This window comes from Jaculus jaculus, chromosome 4, assembly GCF_020740685.1.
Source record: "Jaculus jaculus isolate mJacJac1 chromosome 4, mJacJac1.mat.Y.cur, whole genome shotgun sequence".
Lineage (NCBI taxonomy): Eukaryota > Metazoa > Chordata > Mammalia > Rodentia > Dipodidae > Jaculus > Jaculus jaculus.
This window is the reverse complement of record NC_059105.1, coordinates 114,567,682-114,588,389: the sequence shown is the minus strand read 5'-3', so window position 1 is coordinate 114,588,389 and position 20,708 is coordinate 114,567,682. Positions and strand designations below refer to the sequence as shown.

At 39.4% G+C, this 20,708-nt stretch overlaps 1 protein-coding gene across 4 annotated transcripts in view; it reads left to right on the top strand.

Moving 5' to 3' along the window:
• The window catches only part of Tmem87b (transmembrane protein 87B), a 56,938-nt gene that overhangs the window by 26,077 nt on the left and 10,153 nt on the right, over positions 1 to 20,708 (top strand). For 2 of the 4 annotated variants that reach the window (XM_045147301.1, XM_045147303.1), the window contains 5 exons: positions 6,173 to 6,291; positions 8,348 to 8,445; positions 8,575 to 8,633; positions 9,744 to 9,847; positions 17,602 to 17,675. In XM_045147301.1, the coding sequence (XP_045003236.1) occupies positions 6,173 to 6,291; positions 8,348 to 8,445; positions 8,575 to 8,633; positions 9,744 to 9,847; positions 17,602 to 17,675 (454 nt within the window). Of the gene's footprint in view, positions 1 to 2,085; positions 2,158 to 6,172; positions 6,292 to 8,336; positions 8,446 to 8,574; positions 8,634 to 9,743; positions 9,848 to 17,601; positions 17,676 to 20,708 lie in introns of all 4 variants that reach the window. The other 2 variants (XM_045147302.1, XM_004651681.2) reach the window with 2 other exon arrangements.

Sequence of the window (20,708 nt, the reverse complement as noted above, 5' to 3'; positions counted from 1 at the left end):
GGGAAGGTAAGAAGAACCAGGAGGAGGTAGTATTCAGGAAAAGAAGATTCTGATAATGTGGGCAGCAGCACTCTACTGTCTATGGAAGCATTAGTGTTTCTAGCTGAGAAGACCCTGATTCTTTGGTTCTTAGGAAGTGCTTGAAGACTGAGCAATTAAGAAGCTTACTATAACTTGCCTAATTTAAAGAACCTTGTCGTTTCATGCATATATCTTTGAATTAGATGTCTACAGTGTTATGTGTAGGTGTCCCATAAGTTTATCTCAAATTTTATCAAAAAAAAATTTTAAATCTTTTTAAAAATGTTTTTTGGTTAAAAAAAATTTTTTTTTTGCATTCCTAGAAAACACTCAGTAATCAGATTCAACTCAGATATTACCATATCTGTGAAGTCTTTCCTGATTTCTATGCCCTGCTCTAGCCAAAGCTGACTTGGGATTTTCTGTGTAGTCTTAGGGTGTCCTGGAACTCATGGTGATCCTCCTACCTCTGCTTCCCAAGTACCAAGATTAAAGGCATGTACTACCATACCTGGTTTAATTTTTTTTTTAATTTTTAATTTTTATGTATTTATTTGAGAGCAACAGACAGAGGGAGAAAGAGGGAGAGAGAGAATGGGCACACCAGGGCTTCCAGCCACTGCAAACGAACTCCAGGCGTATGTGCTCCCTTGTGCATCTGGCTAACATGGGTCTTGGGGAATCGAGCCTCGAACAGAGGTCCTTAGGCTTCACAGGCAAGCGCTTAACCACTGAGCCATCTCTCCAGCCCTGGTTTAATTTTTTTTTAATATATTTGTTTATTTGAGAGGCAAAGAGAGAGGGGCACGGGGAGAGAGAGAGAATAGGCATGCCGGGGCCTCCAGCTACTGCAAACAAATTCCAGATGCATGCACCCCCTGTGCATTTGCCAACATGGGTCCTGGAAAATTGAACTGGGATCCTTTGGCTTTGCAGGCACATGATTTAACCACTAAGCCTTGTCTCCAGCCCCTGGCTTAATTTCTTTTTAAATTTTTATGTATTTGCAAGGGAAGAAAGAGAGATAATAAGAATGAATGAATGAATGAATATTGGGGTACTAGGGCCTCTTGCCACTGCAAATGAACTCCAGATGCATGTTAACTGCTTTGTGCATCTGGCTTTGCATGGGTACTGGACAATCAAACCTAGGTTGTTAGGCTTTGCAGGCAAGCGCATTAGCTGCTGAGTCATCTCTTCACCCCATCTCACATACTTTGATATGACTAAAGCATGGCATTTGTTCAGTCATGTTAGAAAGCCTCATGAGATTGTCTTTGATACTTAATTCTGTGTTGCATACATCTCTTTGACTCTGAGTATATTTTTACTTTTACGTAATCATGAAAAACCTGCATTAATATAACTTATTTACATGAAATTAATTGGTGCTGGAAGGAAAACATAAAATACAATAATCCACATGTAAATATATGTATTGTAATTTTTAAAAAATTACATAGAAATTTTTTTTTTTTTTTTTTAATTTGAGAGTGACAGAGAGAGAGAAAGGGGCAGATAGAGAAAGGGCGCACCAGGGCTTCCAGCCACTGCAAACGAACTCCAGATGCATGCGCCCCCTTGTGCATCTGGCTAACATGGGTCCTGGGGAATCAAGCCTTGAACCAGAGTCTAAGCCATCTCTCCAGCCCTACATAGCATTTTTGATAGTAGCTATTTCAAATGACTGTTGGAGCAGATGCTTATAGATTGTCTATACTTTTCCACATAGCCTCTTATTTTACCTTTTGTATATGTATCTCCCTTCAAATAAGATTGAAACCATGTCAAGGTCAAGAGTGTACATCATTCATAACTCTGGCTCTGCTCTGGAGTGAAGGGGAAAGAGAGACTGGTTGGGGACATGATGGGCTTTTAATTTGCCAACCCATACTGATTTTACATTGCTATCATGATGATTTCTATGTGCTAAACATAATTCTGATAAACAAAATTATGGGTCATTGTAAAGTGATAAGTTAAATTGATTTTGTTTGTGGGATGATAATTGCTACACTGTAGTAAAACTTACAAATTCAGGTTTCCCCCATTTTTATCTTTCAGGGTTCTAAACATTTAGCTGTTATTCTGGGTGACATTATGTTAGCAGTTATTGACTCCATTTTTGTATGGTTCATATCCTTTACCATGTCCTTCCAAAGTAGTTTTGTTATTTCATCAAAATCTGATTACTTGTAATTCATAATAATGATAGAATGCAGTGTCATTATACATATTGTTAATTCATTGTAGGAGTTTAGTTAAAAGTGAGCAAGTATTAAGTTCCCATAGTCATATCTTTGATTTTCCTCTTTAGTTTATCAAACATTTAAGTGCTCAATATGTGCCTTATATTGATAAGGCATGCATATAAAGGGCTATCCCTGCACTTGACAGGAATTCAAGTTTGTCTCACAGAGGAGACAAATATGTGACACACAGCAGCATGACAGTAAGAACTGCCACTTTAGAGTAGTGCTCTGTAAATAAAGGAAAGAAATTCTGGCATAGAAATCAAGAAAGACTTCATAGATGTCGTGTTATTTGAGTTGAATCTGATAGGGTAACAGAGTTTTCTAGGAATACAGTTGTGGAAAAAGCATACTGGGAACAATTGCGGGAGCCAAATAGTTTGAATCATAAAATTAAGAGAAACAGTGTGAGAACATCCCAAGTAGCAACCCAGGGTAGCTTTCTTGAATGAATATGTACAGGGGTTATGGCAGGTTAGGCCAGAGGGAGAGATGGAATGGCATGCTCTGGGGTTTCAAGTTCCTTCTGAATCCAGGGCGTAGAAGACATGGAGCAGTGCAGGTGAGTGCCAAGAAGCCTGGTGAAAGAATTTGGATGGTAAGATGAGTTGGGAAAGGACAGACTGGAAGCACGGTTTAGTAAGGAGTCCTTTGCAGTGATCTAAAGAGTGGTGAGGATCAGAAATAGAGTGGGTGGGGGGAGGGGGACAGGAGTGCAAATGCTTGAAATGGGTGGTTCCAGAGAGGCCTTTCATGTCTCACTGGATGCCTGGGAAAATGTTACTATGTTTAAAGCCTTGGACTTGGAGGAGAGGCCATAATTGACAAAATTTGTAGTGCCCAGGACATACGAAAAGGAAAGTTGGAAGTCAGAGCATTTGAGGTGAACGAACGTTGCAGCTGTGGTACAACCCAACGGCAACAGGTAGATCAGTGAGGGAAGAAGCCAGGTGGTGTCCAGTAGGGAGGAAGAGGTTCCTGGAAGAAACACTAGGGCGAAGGCAAGTGGGATAACCAGGAGTCACAGCAATGGCAGGAGCAGAGCAGGCTGTGCAAGAGGAAGGGCTAGGCACGTTATGTTACAGCAGCAGGTTAGAGGAGCCTCCTCTCAGTGACCCAAGTTTAGTGTGGTGGATCCCTGCTTTTTCTCCATGGTGGCACTGGTGGAGATGGTAAGAATTCTAGTCAGTCAGAGCAGACTGTAGGTTACACATGCCCCAGAACATTGTTCTTGTCTGTTTTCTCTATAGTTATGTCCTCGTCAAAATGTTTTCCTAGTAGATTTCATATTTTTCTGTGTTTCTATTTTTATTGTCTCTGAAACTTTTATATTTTGTCATTGAATTTTTTAAAAATACTTTTCCTTGTATTTCTTTCATTTTCTCATCTGTGTTCCTCACACGTGTGGCCATGGCTTGAGCTTGCCTGGATAGCTCGGCTTCTCTTTTGTAGGTGGGCTAGGAAATGCAGCATTGCTGGTGGCCTCTCGAAGTCCTTTGTAAGACTGGCCTACCTAGTCTTTAAGTTCTTCATTTGTGAATTCTCAGTGTACTTCTGACTTAAATTGGGAGGGACAGTAAATTGAGGATTGGACCCAGGGTTTCCTTGCTGTCAATGAGCTGAATCCTCAGACCAAAGCAAACTTTTGGTTAATTATCCGTACTCTTCAAAGCACTAGTTCCTAACCTTGAGTGACATCAGAAATGTACTGGGGGCAGAAATGTCATTGACTGTCAAAATGCAACGCTTCCTTCAGAGCACACCCCACCCAAGGCATTTTATACACAGTGTTGCAGTCAGGTTCGCATAGCTGGCAGGAAACACTCAACCAAGAGCAGCTTGTGGGAAAAAAGGTTTATTTTGGCTTACAGGCTTGAGAGGAAGCTCCATGGTGGCAGAGGAAAAACGATGGTGTGAGCAGTGTGTGGGTATTACCTCCTGGCCAACAGCAACAGGAAAGTGTGCCAAATATTGGCACAGGGAAACTGGCTATAATACTCATAAGCCTGCCCCCAACAATACACTGACTCTAGGAAACACTAATTCCCAAATTGCCATCAGCTGGGGACATGACATTCAGAACACCTAAGTTTATGGGGGACACCTGAATCAAACCACCACACACAGGGACCTTTAACAACTCTTGTTTGAATCTGAGGGCCCTAGTTAACAAATAATACCAGATTTTAGAATTTATTTCTTGTTCTAATTTAGATTCTAAGTATATTGAGTAGAATGATACTTAAATAAATCTTCTCTTAGAAAATGATGTAAATACCTCCTCTGTTTAGTTTTTCATTTCCTACCTCAGAAAGCATTTAATGATTCTCTGTTGCCAGAAAGGTGACATGCCTCAATTGTGCATTTGAACAGCAGGCCAGCTGTAAGCCACTCTCTTAGCAGTGCTCACCTGTCCCAAGGAGTGTGGGCTGCAAATACAGACAGGCTGGAACTGGGATGGCGAAGCAGCAGAGATGGGGGCAGCCTCGTCATTACCACTTCTAGACCTTAGTGCTAACCTCCAGTCACTGGGTGATTAGAAAGGGAGCTCGCACTGCCTGTCTTTTGGAGGTGCCTCCTTTCTAAATTTTATGGTTGGTGCTTTTGACAGGGTCTGTGTAATTGAGTTTTAGAAGAAGTGTACAAAAAGAATTTGTGCTATCTTTGCCAAAGATGTCTTCTTAACCATTCAAAAGGTAATTAATTGGGAAAAACACAGAATAATGCACCTTTAACATAAAATTCCAAAGGAAAGCAGCTCTGTGTTTTCTGATTCCATCTCTGTCTGAATATGGGCACTTTTATTTTATTTTTTGGTTTTTCGAGGTAGGGTCGCACTCTAACTCAGGCTGACCTGAAAATTCACTGTGTAGTCTCAGCATGGCCTTGAACTCATGGCAATCCTTCTACCACTGCCTCCCGAGTACTGGGATTAAAGATGTGCGCCACCTGCCATGCTGTGAGTGTGGGCACTTTTGTCAACAGCATTGACTTTGCTACATTTCAGTACACAATGAACTAAATTAGGGTGGAAAGGTAAGGACAGCAATGTGAAAGATTTAATTTATGTAATGGTCATAAAGGAATTTAGAAGTTAAAAATATATTGGTTGAGCTGGTGTGGTGGTGCACACCTTTAATCCCAGCAGTCAGGATGCAGAGACTAGGAGGATCGCTGTGAGTTTGAAACTGCCCTGAGACTCCATAGTGAATTCCAGGTCAGCCTGGACTAGAGTGAGACCCTACCTTGAAAAAAAACCCAAAACAACTGTGTGTGTGTGTGTGTGTGTGTGTGTGTACGTGTATATATATATATATATATATATATATATATATATATATATATATATATATACACACATATACATACACATATATATATACACGTACACACATACATATATATGTATATAAACATATATATGTTTATTATATATATGTATGTATACATATATAGATATATACACATGTATGTATGTGTCTATATATGCATGTATGTATATATATGTATGTCTATATATACTCACATATGCATGTGTGTGTATATATATATATATATATATATATGTATGTATGTATGTATCTATCTAGCTATATATATGTTAGTGTTTTCATGGTGTAATAAAGAATATCTAATATTTTTGTTTGAACTCAGATTTGTAGTTTGCCTATAGACTGGTAATTTTCTTACCCAAAGTGAAAAGTGCTTTTTTTGTATGGAAAACAATGGCTTTCCTAAATGATTACAAATGACAAGATTGAGTATTATGGGTAATGATTTTGATGAACTTAGTTCAAATGTATCTAATCTTGTAAGAATCTAACTGGGAAATTCTTATGTACTTCTTCCTTTCTACCTCTTCTTCCTGCTTGGTTATTTGTTTTGCTGTTTTGCTGCAGGCGAATGATTCTGATCTTGTTCTTCTGGCCAGCCTACCTCTCTCTCTCCTTGACTCGGGCTTGTGCTGGTGGATATCCTTTTCCTACCGCAGTAGCGTGCTTGGCTGGCTCTGCTTCACGTGAGGAACCTGTGTGCTTGTTACTATTTTGCCTACATGGGAGGAGGGCGGTGGTCAGTTAAACTACCTAAGTTTAACCATTGTTTTACCATTGTCTTGGTAAGTGAACACTTAGGCAGTTTCAGATTTGCTTTTGATGTTTTTATCCCTTGGCTTTAATTTTTTGAATGATGAAACAAAAATGGTTTTTTCATCTTAATGTTAAGAAATAGACTTGCATTTTTGTGAGCTCTGATAGTAGTTCTAATTGGTTGGATTGTATTCCTTTAAAAACTGATTTCTTTGATAATTGTAATGGTCACTTAGATTGGAAAGCAATTTTGTGAAGTTGTTTTAGTATAGAAATGAAACTTTTGACAAATGAAGTATTTAGAACTCAAAAGGTACTACTAGAAAGTATGCCTCTGGTATGCTTTTGTTGTGCTATGCAATGATTACTGTCTATTTCATAAATAAAGGCTGCTGGTCTGCTCCTGAGGGGGTGCTCATACCTTACATGCATGGACAGAAATCTGGCTTGAATGGCCTCTCTGCTGCACTGAGGAGTTAGCAGAGATGTCTTTTGGGGCCTCTTCAGTGTTGGCCTTGTGTGTGAGCCCTGTGCTCCTGGGAAAGAGCCACAGCCAAGATGGCACCCCTCCCCATTTGTGTTCTGAGAAGAGGCCACTGCAAGAGAAATCCCCTTCCTCATAAGTTTTGGCGCAGACTTCAGGATGCTTTTGGTTTACCTATGACAAGGCCAGACCCAGACTGTCCAAATTTTCATTCTTTATATCATGAAAAAGATTAGCTGAGCTCTTTGTATTCATGACTAATATAAACAAAATAGTGATTCTACCAAATTTTAAGCCTTCTTCCTTTTGAAGTGCCTCAACTTTGACCCACTATCAACCTGAATCATTGCACAGCCTTCCTTAAGGGCCCCCTTCTGAGAACCCATAGACCTCAAGGAAAGACCTGGCCATCATTGTGTTCAGCCACACCAACTCCCCAGCTTGATTCTGTCTATAAAGACAAGCCTTTTTCTGCCTAGCCAGGGAGGTTTTAACATTTTAGCACAATATTTTCCCTTCCTGCAATAAACCTCCCCCTTAATAAATGATCTTTTTAATAAGTTCCCTACTTAAGTTCAGATGTTTTGTTGAACATATTTCAGTTTTTAATTTATAAAGTGAATTGATAGATGACTTAACTTTTCAATTATGGTTCTTAAAAGAGTAAGAATAGACTAGAAAAAGCAAAGCAAAGTAGCAGCAGCATAGAAAAACACAAGCCATATGCTATATGTGACACAAGGGACTTGGGTTTTGTTTATTTATTTAATTTTATTTAAAATTTTTATTTATTTATTATTTGAGAGAGAGCAAGAAAGGGAGAATGGGTATGCCAGGGCCTCCAGCCACTGCAAACAAACTCCAGATGCATGCACCACCTTGTGCATCTAGCTTATGAGGGTCCTGGGTATTCGATCTGAGGTCCTTTGGCTTTGCAGGCAAGTGCCTTAAGCACTATGCCATCTCTCCAGCCCAAGGGTTTTATTTATTTTTAAATGTTTTGTTTATTTTATGGAAGTGGGACAAATACATAGAGAGAATAGGCACTCTAAGGCCTCCAGCCACTGCAAACAAACTAGATGTATGTGCCACCTTGTGCATCTGGCTTTACATGGGAACTGGGGAATCAAACGTGGGTCCTTTGGCTTTGCAGGCAAGTGTCTTAACTGCTAAAACATTTCTTCTGGCTCCTGGGTCTTGGCTTTTACTGTGTGTATTGCTTTGACCTGTGTTGCAGGAGCACATCACAGGTCATCTTGTGTACATGTTTCTTCTTCGGGTTTGTTTATTTACTTCAGATAATGGCGAATCACAAAGCAAAGTCTTTGTAGTGTGAGATGATGATTATACAATGCAGGCAAAGATACCTTATGTTTTGACTTCATATTTAAGAAATGTATTTGGCAGTACTGTCTGTAGTAGTATAGTAGAAGATTTTCACTATGTTGAAATACATCTCTATTTAAATGCCTGTCCTTAACTAACTTGTACATTTTTATAAGTTTGGCACAAACTATGAAGACTCTAAGGCTAAGAAAGAACACTGTGAAGTTCTCATTGTATAGGCACTTTACAAATACTCTCATCTTTGCTGTCCTTGGTAAGCAGTTTTCTTTTTATAATATATTATGTTGATGGGCTGGGGAGATGGTTCAGTGGTTAAAAGCTCTTGATTATAAATTATTCAGTATTGCATGTTCTTCCTAATATGACTTTTTGTGTGTTTCAGCTTCTATAGTGTTTATGGTATGGACAGCTAAGACATTTAGAATTGCAAAATGCCAATCAGTAAGTACAATCTTGTATTTACTTGTGAACTTTTGAAGAATTAAGTTTGTAAATAGAATAATTTTAATGGATAATTTCCTTTTACTTTGACCTACTTTGGACTTCCATTCTCTGACCCCTTCCCTTCCTTTTACTTTTTGGTGCTATGGGTGGAAACCAGGGCCTTGCACATTGCTAAGCACACATTCTACCAATGAGCTACATCCCAAGTTAAGCTTTATACTTAAGCTTTATATTAAGTAGGACTAAATGTCTTAAGCTTAGAATATTTCTTTTTAATATTTATTTACTTACATATTTGAGAGAGAAAATGCCCTCTTGCCACTGCAAAAAAACCTCTAGACAGCTGGGCATGGTGGTGCATGCCTTTAATCCCAGCACTTGGGAAGCAGAGGTAGGAGGATCACCATGAGTTCGAGGCCACCCTGAGATTACAGAGTGAATTCCAGGTTTGCCTGAGCTACAGTGAGACCCTACCTCAAAAACCAAAACCAAAACAACAAAAAAAAGCCCTCCATATATATGCAGTATTTTATGGGTACTAGGAAATCAAACCTTGGGCCAGTAGGCTTTGCAAGTAAGTGCCTTTTACCATTGAGCCATCTTTCCAGCCCCAAATTTATATATCTCTATAATGGCATACTCTGTATAGGCCTTGGGGAAATGTTCCCTGTTTCTTCTAGTTGTGAGCACATACATTTCTAAGACTCAGCATGTGAAACCCTTACTGGGTTTATAAGATCATCTTTGTTCTGTAGGAGCAGCCAGAAAGCCCTACTGCTGTTTTGACAATAATTTAATGAAAGAGGGTAATCCTTTCTTCTCCTCTTACTCAGTATTTTCCACTTAAAGTTTTAGGTATATACTCTGAATTTTTTTGCTTCTAAAATTTTCTGTTGGCTCTAAAATTGTATGAAAGAGAAAGAATGTAACTAAGCCCTTTAAAGACATTTGTAATTATAAAGACTTCCTTAAAAACACACATATTCAAAAACGGAGATACTTTTTAATTTGGAAGAAGACTTATTGGTTGGAGAGGTGTCATTAGTACTTGTCATAGTATGTTTGTAGAAAATAAACCTTTTTATGTTTGAATTGTCTTTCTTTCAGGACTGGATGGAACTCTGGGTTGATGATGCATTTTGGAGCTTCCTTTTCTCACTTATCCTTATTGTGATAATGTTTTTGTGGAGACCATCAGCGAATAATCAGAGGTAATTAACCCAGAGAAATTAAAATTGGCAGGCATTTGTTGCCACCTTTCATAGTGTTGAAAACACAAGGAAAGAAACTAGTGGGAAGTAGCCTTTGCTTTTAAGCAGTATATAGTCATGTAGGAAGATAAACCTAACAATTGGAACTGAAATCAGAGGTATACCACACAGTCAAGAAGGAGGATGGGAAGGGATAAAGAAGACTAGGAAGAAGTGGCATTTTTGTTACAGCTTTAAGACAGGAAATAGAACAATATCAACCTGAGATGAAGAAGAACTCATTTTGGGGGTAAGTATGTTGTGGTATACTTTGGAGGTCAATGAAGTATGTTGCTTAATAGTACAGGTTGAGTACCCTTATCAGAAATACTTGGGATAGGCTCGGTATGGTGTTGCATGCCTTTAATTCCAGTACTCAGGAAGCAGGGGTGGGAGGATCAGGGTTGGAGGCTACCCTGAGACTGCAACATGAATTTCATTTCAGGTCAGCCTAGGCTAGAGCAAGACCCTACCTAAAAACAAACAAACAACAACAACAAAAAAAAAAGTGGGATAGTAGTAGTTCCAAATTTGGGTGTTTTTTTTTTTTCTTCTTCATATTTTAGAATGTTTCTATAGATCTTACTTATTGAGCATTCTCAATCTGAAATATGAAATTCAGAGTGCTACAAAATCTAAACTTCTTAGATGCTGATATGATGCTCAGATATGTACAGTTTGGGGTTAGGGATGTTCAACCTGTACTTACGTTGGGGGAAAGCTGGAAAGGTAGGACAAGACCAAAATGGTACAGGGATTGGATGCCAAGTTCATAAAGTTGGAGTTGAGACTGTGTTGAAGGTCTGCATTTCCTTACCCCTTCATCTTCCCTGGGGAAATTAAGTTTCTTGTGAATCCTAGGAAAAAATGAAAAGATATGAATCAATAGGTGTGCTTCTTTATAAAATAGTAGTAATGCAAACATGCATGAGTACATGTGTTCTTTTGCTTTTTTCTGCTTGAAACACATCTTTTTGTGTCATCATATTTAGATGGAACATTATATTTTGAAGATGATAGTAAAGTAGAACATAGCAATGACTTTTAAAACTTTTTTTTATTATTTATTTGACAGTGACAGAGAAAAAGAGGCAGACAGTGAATATGAGTGTGCCAGGGCCTCTGCCCCTGCAAACAGACACCAGATGCATGTGTCACTTTGTACATTTGGCTTTACATGGGTATTGGGGAATCAAATACTCATGTAAAGCCAGGCTTTGAAAGCAAGTACCTTTAACCACTGAGCTATCTCGCCAGCCAACAATAACTTCTGTTTGTTTTTTCAAGGTAGGGGCTCACTCTAGCCTAGGCTGACCTGCAACTCATTCTTTTGTTCCAGGCTAGCATCATACTCAGTGATCTTCCTACCTTTGCCTTCCTTTTTGGAGTCAATAAAATATTTTTTATTATTTGTTATGACTTCATTTAACTTCACATATTTATACTTTTTATACATATATTTACACAGCTAATTTTGCATAATAACAAAAAGATGTAGATATTTGTGTCAGTATTCATAGTACAAAAACTGAAAACTAACGTTAAGATATATACAGTGGTTATTGGATCAAAAAATATTTCAACCATGGTTCAGTCATTCCCCATGGTTAACAACTCTGCTGTCTGCTTTAGCAGGGCCATTACTTTTATTTTTGTTACTCATCACAATAGGACCTTGCATTATTAATAGATTAGTTGCTTTTATTAGCTAATGCATTAATATAGTACAGCTTAGGGTTTTAATTAAACTCCACTCACTTAGCTCAATTGGGATCCAAGAATGGCTCCTCATGGTACAAAGAGAAGGGGGAATGAAAGACCCAGAAACTAAATTAAGGCCATGAAGGGATTCAGTAAGGTGCTGTCCTGGCTGGGCCAAACTTTCAGGTTTTCCATTTAGACAGAAGGCAACCGCCCTTGACATACGGTTAAGGAAGGTGCCCACCCAAAGGCTGAGTCACCCCCTAGCCTAGACATGCCCAGGACATGCCTGAGGCCTGTCCATTGTGCTCTTTCTGCCCCAGCCAATCACAATGAAGACTACCTCATCTGCCTGGGGTTCCCCTAGTTCCCACCATTGCCTTGCCCCCAACCTTGCCCGCCCAAAATCCCAACCCAATCAGAAAAATACTGTTTAAATCAACCAATCATATACCCATCCCCTTCTTCTATGTTCAAATCCCAATAAAAACCCTACCCTTCCCCTACTTGGGGCCCTTGTATGGAACCACTGCATTGGTGAAGTCAAGGGACCGAGCTTAAGCCCAAATATTAAAAAATGCTCCTTGTCCTTGCAAAAAAAATATATATATTTCAATTACCCTTTTTAAAAATTACTTGTTTTCTAATTTTTTTCTCTGTGTCTAGTAGCTTTTTAAAATTTTATTTATTTTTTTTTATTAATTAGTTTTGTACTCAGTGAGTACAGTCCATTTGGTACCATTATTAGGCTCATCCATTACCTACCCCCTCCCTTTGGCCCCTCCTTGTGGAGGTATATGGGTCATGCATTCTGGAGTTAGCTCACAGTTATGGGTAGGAGAAATGTCTCTGCATATCATGACCCAACATGTGGCTCTGACATTCTTTTCGCCCCCTCTTCCGCAAAATTTCCCTGAGCCATGTTGGGTTCATTTTTGGTCTGCTTAGTGATGAGGTGTTGGGGGCCCCTGGGTCTCTGGATCTCTGATTTGGTAGGAGTTGATTTATTGTTCTTAGTTTCAGCCGGGGGCCCTTTTAAGGTATGATGGCGTGGCTTTCTCCTTAGGATCTACATCTCTCTGAAAAAGAGAAGCACATTCTCCAACGGAGAGTAAGTTAGCACCAGACAAATGAGATAACCCTTACTTTTTTATAGAGAAGTTAATAGGTATAGGCCCTCTTGTAGCCCACGATTGGTGGTAGCTTGATAATGGAAAGTGGGCTCATGTTTGGATATGGTTCTGACTTGTTTCCCAGCTCCAGCTATGGGTCCCGTACCACTGAGGGAATCAGTTAGCCAAATCAAGAGCAGTTTGTTCCTCACCATGGCTGTGTGCCATTATTGCACTTGTGTGAGCATCACAACAGGTTATTTGCTGCTAAGTAGATTAGACCATGAATTGCTTGGGTAGATACTGGTCATTTTCCCCCAGTCACCCATGTAGCACCTTCTGGCACTAGACGCACTGACTGTCTGGGGACTGACTCTCTTCCAGCTTCCAGCTATGCCATTCCATTTTACATGTCAACCGCATAAGGTGTCTTCAGCAGTAGGGTCTTACCACTAACCTTTGGTGGGTCATCAAGTACTTGGACAGAAATCTGTCTTTCTTTTAGGAAACCTTGTATGTCTCTCTGATCAAAAGCTTATTGTGGATGCTACTCACATGCTGGTACTGGGAGTTACAGGTCAGTGCCCACTAAAAAAAGGAAGAAAAAGATGACTAATATAAAAGAGTTACAAAGAGAGAGAGACAGAAGGAGGGAGGGAGGGAAGCTGTAGAAGATTAAGGTCACTCTTCATCATACCCTCTCCAGTGTCTTGTGGCTCAGGTGTTCCCCCTAAGTGCCTGGTGAAGGTTCAGCCATTGGTCTGCCTTTCAGGATGTAGAATTTTATGGTACCATTGCAGTTTGGGTCTAGATTTGTGATTCCCACCCCCTCTGTTGCCCTCCCCTCCCTCCCCACCCATCCTATTGTCTAGTCCACAAGATGCTTGCTGGGTATGTAAGACATCTTGGGTAGATTCAGGTTAGGTGCTGTAGATGGTGAGACTATGTGGCAATTTGTTTTTCTGTGATTGGGTAAGTTCACTTAGAATGGTCTCTTCCATGTTCAACCATTTTTCCTCAAATTTCATTGTGTCATTTATTTCTTACTGCTGTATAGAACTCCATTGTATAGATATACCACATCTTAGTTATCTATTCTTCTAGTGATAGGATTAAAGATACATGCTACCACACCCAGTGCGCAATGACTTTTTTAATAAAATTAATTAACTTTTTGAGGGAGATAGTATGGATATACCAGGGCCTCCTGCCAGTGCAAACACAAACTCCAGACATATGTACCAATTTTATTTTATATTTTGGTTTTTCAAGATAGGGCCTCACTCTAGCCCAGGCTGACCTGGAATTCACTATGGAATCTCAGGGTGGCCTTGAACTCATGGCGATCTTCCTACCTCTGCCTCCCAAGTGCTGGGATTAAAGGCATGCGCCACCACGCCCGGCACACATGTTCCATTTTATACATCTGGCTTTACATGGGTACTAGAGAATTTAACCTGCAGGCTTTGTAAGCTAGCACCTTTAATCGCAAAGTCATCTCTCTAGCCTCTGCCATGACTTTTAATAAAGGAACATATAACATGAACATCTGTAACAATGAAGGAATAAATTGATACGTTAGTTAAGGTCTTGTCACCCCTGAGTCTTTCCGTTCCATTTCATTGCTGTCCCAGAGAAGGTAAACGTGGGGCCCAGAACAGGTCAATGGTTAACAATGGATTGGGATAGGGACTACCTTGATGGCAAAGTAGTAAATACAAGAAAATATTTGAATGTGATAGAATAGTCCTGAACATTTGTGGTGATTAGCATATGAGTATTCATTTGTCAGTACCCAGAACTACATATAAAAATCCTGAATTTTAGTCTATGCAGTTTTAAAAATAAATATACAAATATATTTTAAACCAAGATTGTATGTTGCCCTCAGGCATGCAAGAGGAGTTTAGAACTATGAACTCAATCAAATCCTACCATTTACCTCTAGAGATTGGCATTTAAAAAATACTTTGTTTATTTTATAGAGAAAGGGAGACAGCAAGAGAGAGAGAGTCAGAGAGAGTATAGGCATGCAGGGCCTCTAGCCACTGAAAGTGAACTCCAGATACATGTGCCACTTTGTGCATCTGGCTTTACGTGGGTATTGGGTAATCCAACATAGGCCGTCAAGCTTGCAGGCAAGTGCTTTTAACCACTGACCCATCTCTCCAGCCCTAGAGATTTACATTTACAAAGACAAGATGAAATGCTCAGACATTTCTAAATAGCATTTAAGAAATCCTCTATTAAAAAAAAATTTTTTTAGTTTTGTTTTTCGAGGTAGGATCTCACTCTAGTCCAGGCTGGCCTGGAATTCACTCTGTAGTCTCAGGGTGGCCTAGAACCCACGGCAATCCCCTGCCTCTGCCTCCTGAGTTCTGGGATTAAAGGTGTGAGCCACCACGCCTGGCTAAGAAACACACTATTTCTTTAAAATGTGTGTGTGCGTGTATATTAATATTAATATTAGAGAGAATGGGTACACCAGGGCCTCTTGCAACTGCAAATGAACTCCAGATACATATACCACTTTATGCATTTGCAAGCAAGTACTTTTAACCTCTGAGCCATTTTCCCAGCCCAGACTCTTTAGAACAGGATTTTCCCCCCCAGTATTAGCATTGTGAAGGATGTCCCATGCATTGTGGGACTTCTGGCTCCATTCCCTGCATCTACCCATTTGATATAACAGTTACACTTCTCTCCTGCAACTCTGATCACCAAAATTGTTTCAGTATTGGCATGTGTCCCACCAGACATAGAGAAAGATACTCTAGATTGAGAAATATTACATTAGTTTAATACTTGGAATTGCTTTATTTCATAGAGTTATGTGTGCCACACACATGACATGTGCTTGATTGAAATCTTTCGAGTGTTTTAGGGGACTAGGAGACTGAGGGAGGAAGGGAGTAAGAGAGAAGGATCCTTTGGTCTTTGCAGATATGATTCCGTTGTAGAAATCATGTACCATATTTTTGTTTAAAAGCTATTTGACATTTTGTAATGAGTGTAATATTTATATAATCAATCTTCAAATACTAGACATTTTGTTGTTTGATTTTTGCTATTATTAACAATGTTTTCTGAATGCTATTAGACATCAGTTTTGGCAAACTTACTAGTTATTTTCGCTGTGTGTGTGTACGCCACAGTGTACATGTGGAGGTCAGTGGACTATTTTCTGTCTGTCCGCCTCATTTGAGTGAGACAGGTTTCCTCTCTATCTTTGTTCTGCTGTTTTTGCTGTGCTCACCACTCGCTTCTGAGCTGCTAGGAAATTTTCCTGTGTCTGCCTCCCATTTCTCAGCGGCATGCTGGCAGTACAGAAACCCACTGTGGCTTGGTTTCTGGTTTTTTACGTGGGGTCTGGGAATCAAACATGAATATTTCAGCTTGAGCTGTAAGCATTTTATCCACCGAGCCATCATCCTAACCCTTGGCAAATTTTTATTTTTCATGTAATGTAAGGCAAAGAAAGGCATCTTTACTGAGACAGATATTGCCAAAAGACCTTCAAGAATGGTTGCCTCCATTGATACTCTGCAGTGTTTTTCCACATGACTTATTAAAAGAAGTAGTAAAATGTTTAGGGGATTCCAAAATTCGTTTTTTCAACTGTTTATTGGTCCTCTTGTATTCTTTTTATTTTATTATTTATTTATTTGGTTTTTTGAGGTAGGGTCTCACTGTAGCTCAGGCTGATCTGGAATTCACTCTGTAGTCTCAGGGTGGCTGCCTTGAACTCAAGGTGATTCTCCTACCTCTGCCTCCCAAATGCTGGGATTAAAGGTGTGCACCACCACACCCGTCTCTTTTTATTTATTTTTTTAATGAGAACTTTATATGAACATGTTGCAAATTGGTCATATTTTCATTAGGCTATACTCTTATGTGCCCTCTCTCCCACCCTATTTTCCTGAGGGCCCTCCTCAGTTGGGCTATTGCTCTTTTTTTTTTTTTAAATATTTTTTGTTCATTTTTATTTATTGATTTATTTGAGAGTGACAGGCACAGGGAGAAAGACAGATAGAGGGAGAGAGAGAATGGGCGCACCAGGGCTTCCAGCCACTGCAGACAAACTCCAGACGCGTGCGCCCCCTTGTGCATCTGGCTAACGTGGGACCTGGGGAACCGAGCCTCGAACCGGGGTCCTTAGGCTTCACAGGCAAGCGCTTAACCGCTAAGCCATCTCTCCAGCCCTCTTTTTTTTTTTTTTTTTTTTTTTTTTTTTTTTTGAGGTAGGGTCTCACTCTATCCCAGGCTAATGTGGAATTCACTATGTAGTTTCAAGCTGGCCTCAAACTCAGAGATCCTCCTACCTCTGCCACCTGAGTTCTGGAAGTAAAGAAAAGTTTGTGCCACTGTACCTGGTTATTGGTTATTTTTGATTAAATACAAATCCACTTTGTAATATGAACACAAACCTTCAAACAATAAATTTCACCTATAAATCCTGTAATTTCACTAATCAGATTAGTCCTTTTTCATTACGGGAAGAGTTAAATGTTGTGGGCAGGGAGGTAAATCTTCATAGAGAAGGAAGTACAGCAGAACATTCCCTTCCCTGAGGGTATGTGCTACAGAATGGCTTCTGGAAGAGATTTTCCATGGGATTGCTTTGACCAGTAGGGTTTGGGAGCTGCAGCTTCACAGTTTATTCACAATAATTTTAGCTAATTTGAGAGGAAATAAATCTTATATTATTTTAATTTTAGAAGGTCTGGGAATGTGGCCATGAGTACAAGGCCAGTCTGGATGTACTGGAGTGAGACCCTGCCTTAAAAAGAAAGAAAGAAACTTTGAAAATACAGGTTTTTAAATATGTAATGACTTTTAGGTATAAACTAACATTTGGCAGGTTTAAGCACCTCAGTGAATCTACTCTTTTGTTTTATGTAGATATGCCTTCATGCCCTTAATAGATGATTCTGACGATGAAGTTGAAGAGTTCATGGTAACATCTGAAAATTTAAGTGAGTGATGCTTTATTTTTAAATGACCATTGTAACTGAAATGTTGAATCTTGTGATGTAGATCATACACATCATTTAACATTTTCCTATAAAATATTTTAAAATATTTGTTTATTAAAATATTTATTTGTTTATTTGTGAGGAAATTAGAATGAGAAAGAATGAGAATGATGGGGCTCACTAGGGTCTCTGCTACAAATGAACTCTAGGCACATGTACTTTGTGTATATCTGGCTTTATATTGGTACTGGGGAATTGAACCTTGACTGTAGGCTTTGCAAACAAACACCTTTAACCACGGAGCCACCTTTCCAGCCTATAAAATATGTTTTGAAACTTGATCTGTAGAAACATTTATTATCACAAATATAGACAAAAAGTCTATATTAAATTAAATTTTTTAAAAAAATTTTATTTATTTATTTGAGAGGGACAGCGAGCAAGAGAGAGAGAAAGAGGCAGAGAGCAAGAGAGAGAATGGGCACACCAGGGCTTCCAGCCACTGCAAATGAACTCCAGACGCGTGCGCCCCCTTGTGCATCTGGCTAACGTGGGTCCTAGGGAATCGAGCCTCAAACCGAGGTCCTTAGGCTTCACAGGCAAGCGCCTAACTGCTAAGCCATCTCTCTAGCCCAGTCATTAAAATTTTGAAAGTGTTAGTGTAGATTGAGCTTTTTTATTATGCATTTGCCCTTAGAGTATTAAAGAAGATACTTTTTTGTTTTGTTTTGTTCTAAACAAAGTATGGCATGCCAGGGACTCCTGCCACTTCAAACTAACTCCAGATGCATGTTCCACTTTGTTCATCTGGTTTTATATTACATAGGTACTAGGGGATCAAACTCAAGCCATCAGGCTTTGCAAACAAGCACCTTTAATCACTGAGCCATCTCCAGCCCAGCACTTGGTTTTCCACATGAGTGGTGGATATGTTGTGCTTAGTACCTGATGTATGTACATTTTCCTGATGATGATGGCTGAATTTTTGTGAATTGCCTCCTCTTGCTTTTGTACAAGGATATGTGTCTGTGATGTCCTCAGCATGCCCAAAGCATTTCTAATTATTATCTCAGTACTATTTTATTTATTTATTTATTACTAATTTCTGTATCTCATTTTAGCATCTTGTTAGTTTTACCATAGTATATTAATTAAGCATTTGTGGCTTATTTAAATAATATTTTTGGATTTAGGTTGGTTTATTTTTTGGGACAGTATCTCACAATGTGGGCAGACTTTGTATGTAGATATGTTTGTTGGTGTTTCTTAAGACAGGGTCTCCAGTAGCCTAGGCTGGCCTCAAACACTAAATATCCAAGGCTGGCCTTGAACTCCTGCTCCTCCTGCCTTTCCCTCCTGAGTGCAAGGATTTACAGGCATGAGTCACCACACTTGGCTTGTGGGCTGATCATTATGTAGCCCATGCTGGCTTTAAATTCATACCAGTCATCCTGTCTCAGCCTCCTAAGCACTGGGATTATAGGCATGAGGTGCTAGGCCCAGCTAAGTGTTTAATAAGGCAACATCAGTATATACTTAGATGTTCATGCTGATTTATTCTATTATAACTTGTAAGTGGTTTATTTCTCTTATTAGCCTTTTTCATTGTTTTTGGTTCACTTCTTGTCTAAAGTGCTGTAAATAGCTGGTCCTAGTATCACAGATGTATAATCTTTTTTATTGATAGCTTCCATACATATTAGACAATGTGCTATGAGTATAATTCTCTCCCACCACTCTTCCTTCTCTCCTTCCCAAATCCCCACTCCATGGGCGTGGTGGCGCACGCCTTTAATCCCAGCACTCGGGAGGCAGAGGTAGGAGGATCACCATGAGTTCAAGGCCACTCTGAGACCAGAGTGAGACCCTACCTCGAAAAACCAAAAAAAAAAAAAAGAATGCCAAATCCCTACTCCACTGGATCCCCTTATTTCCAACTAGTCTCTCCGCTAATTTGATGTCATCTTTTTTTTTTTTTTTTTACTCCTGTTAGGTAGATCTTTTGTAGGTTTGCTGTGAGATTATGAATAGCCTAGCTACTTTGTATCCGGAAGACAATCTTGTAAGCATTCCTCCCCTTTGGTTATTCCATTCTTACTGCCACCTCTTCTGCAGTGGACCCTAAGCCTTGGAGGGTGTGGTAGAGATGTCTCACTAAGTGTTGAACACTCCATAGTCATTTTTTTCTCAGTATTTTGGGGAGTGTTGAATCTTCCCAATGGTCACCACCATCTGAAAAGAGAAGCTTCTCTAACCAAGTGTGAGAGTTCAATCCCCAATGCCATAAAAATGAAAGTAAATAAAATACCGGAAAATGTTAATCTATCCAGTCACCAAAACTTGCAGCACAATCAATATCTTCACTGTCCCCACTTCCTCAACCTTACCCCATCTTATTCTCATCTATGACTAATTCATGTTTTTTTCTGATCCTCCTGTAATAGAAGAAAAGGAACCCTGAAAAACTATTCACAGTTAAGAAATTAAAATGCAGCATATTATGGTTCAGGGTTCTAGTAATGATGGGGTGGATTGTACTGGGCAGGCCTTCCTACTAAGAACTCCATTACAAGATCATTAAAAAATAACTATTTGAAGACATTGGAGAGCAGCAAAAAGTAGGTAGGCAGTGGTGGATATTTGTCTCCTGAAAGAAGGGAGCCATACCTTCTAAATTCCACACCTCAAGTTTCTGTCCTGAGCGTTCCAACAGTTAATGTGATGTTGCAGTGGCTGGAGCTCAGAAAGTCGATGGAAACTTAATGTCAGAACATCACCCTAAGTTGCAAGGTAGTTTGGGGCTGCAAGAATGCCTATATTTTAATGGAGGAAGTCTAGTAAAAGACAAAGCCAAAAAATAAAAAAATTAAAAAAAGATAAAGTCTTGGTGTGTGAAACTGCAAAATGTACTCAGTCTTTGGAATTTCAGCTCATACCTGAACAAGATACAAGCAACTTGGGGCTTCAAGATGCCAGAAGTAAAACAATAGCTATTGGTCTAAAGAGCAGAACAGAGACTACAGAAAAATTAGA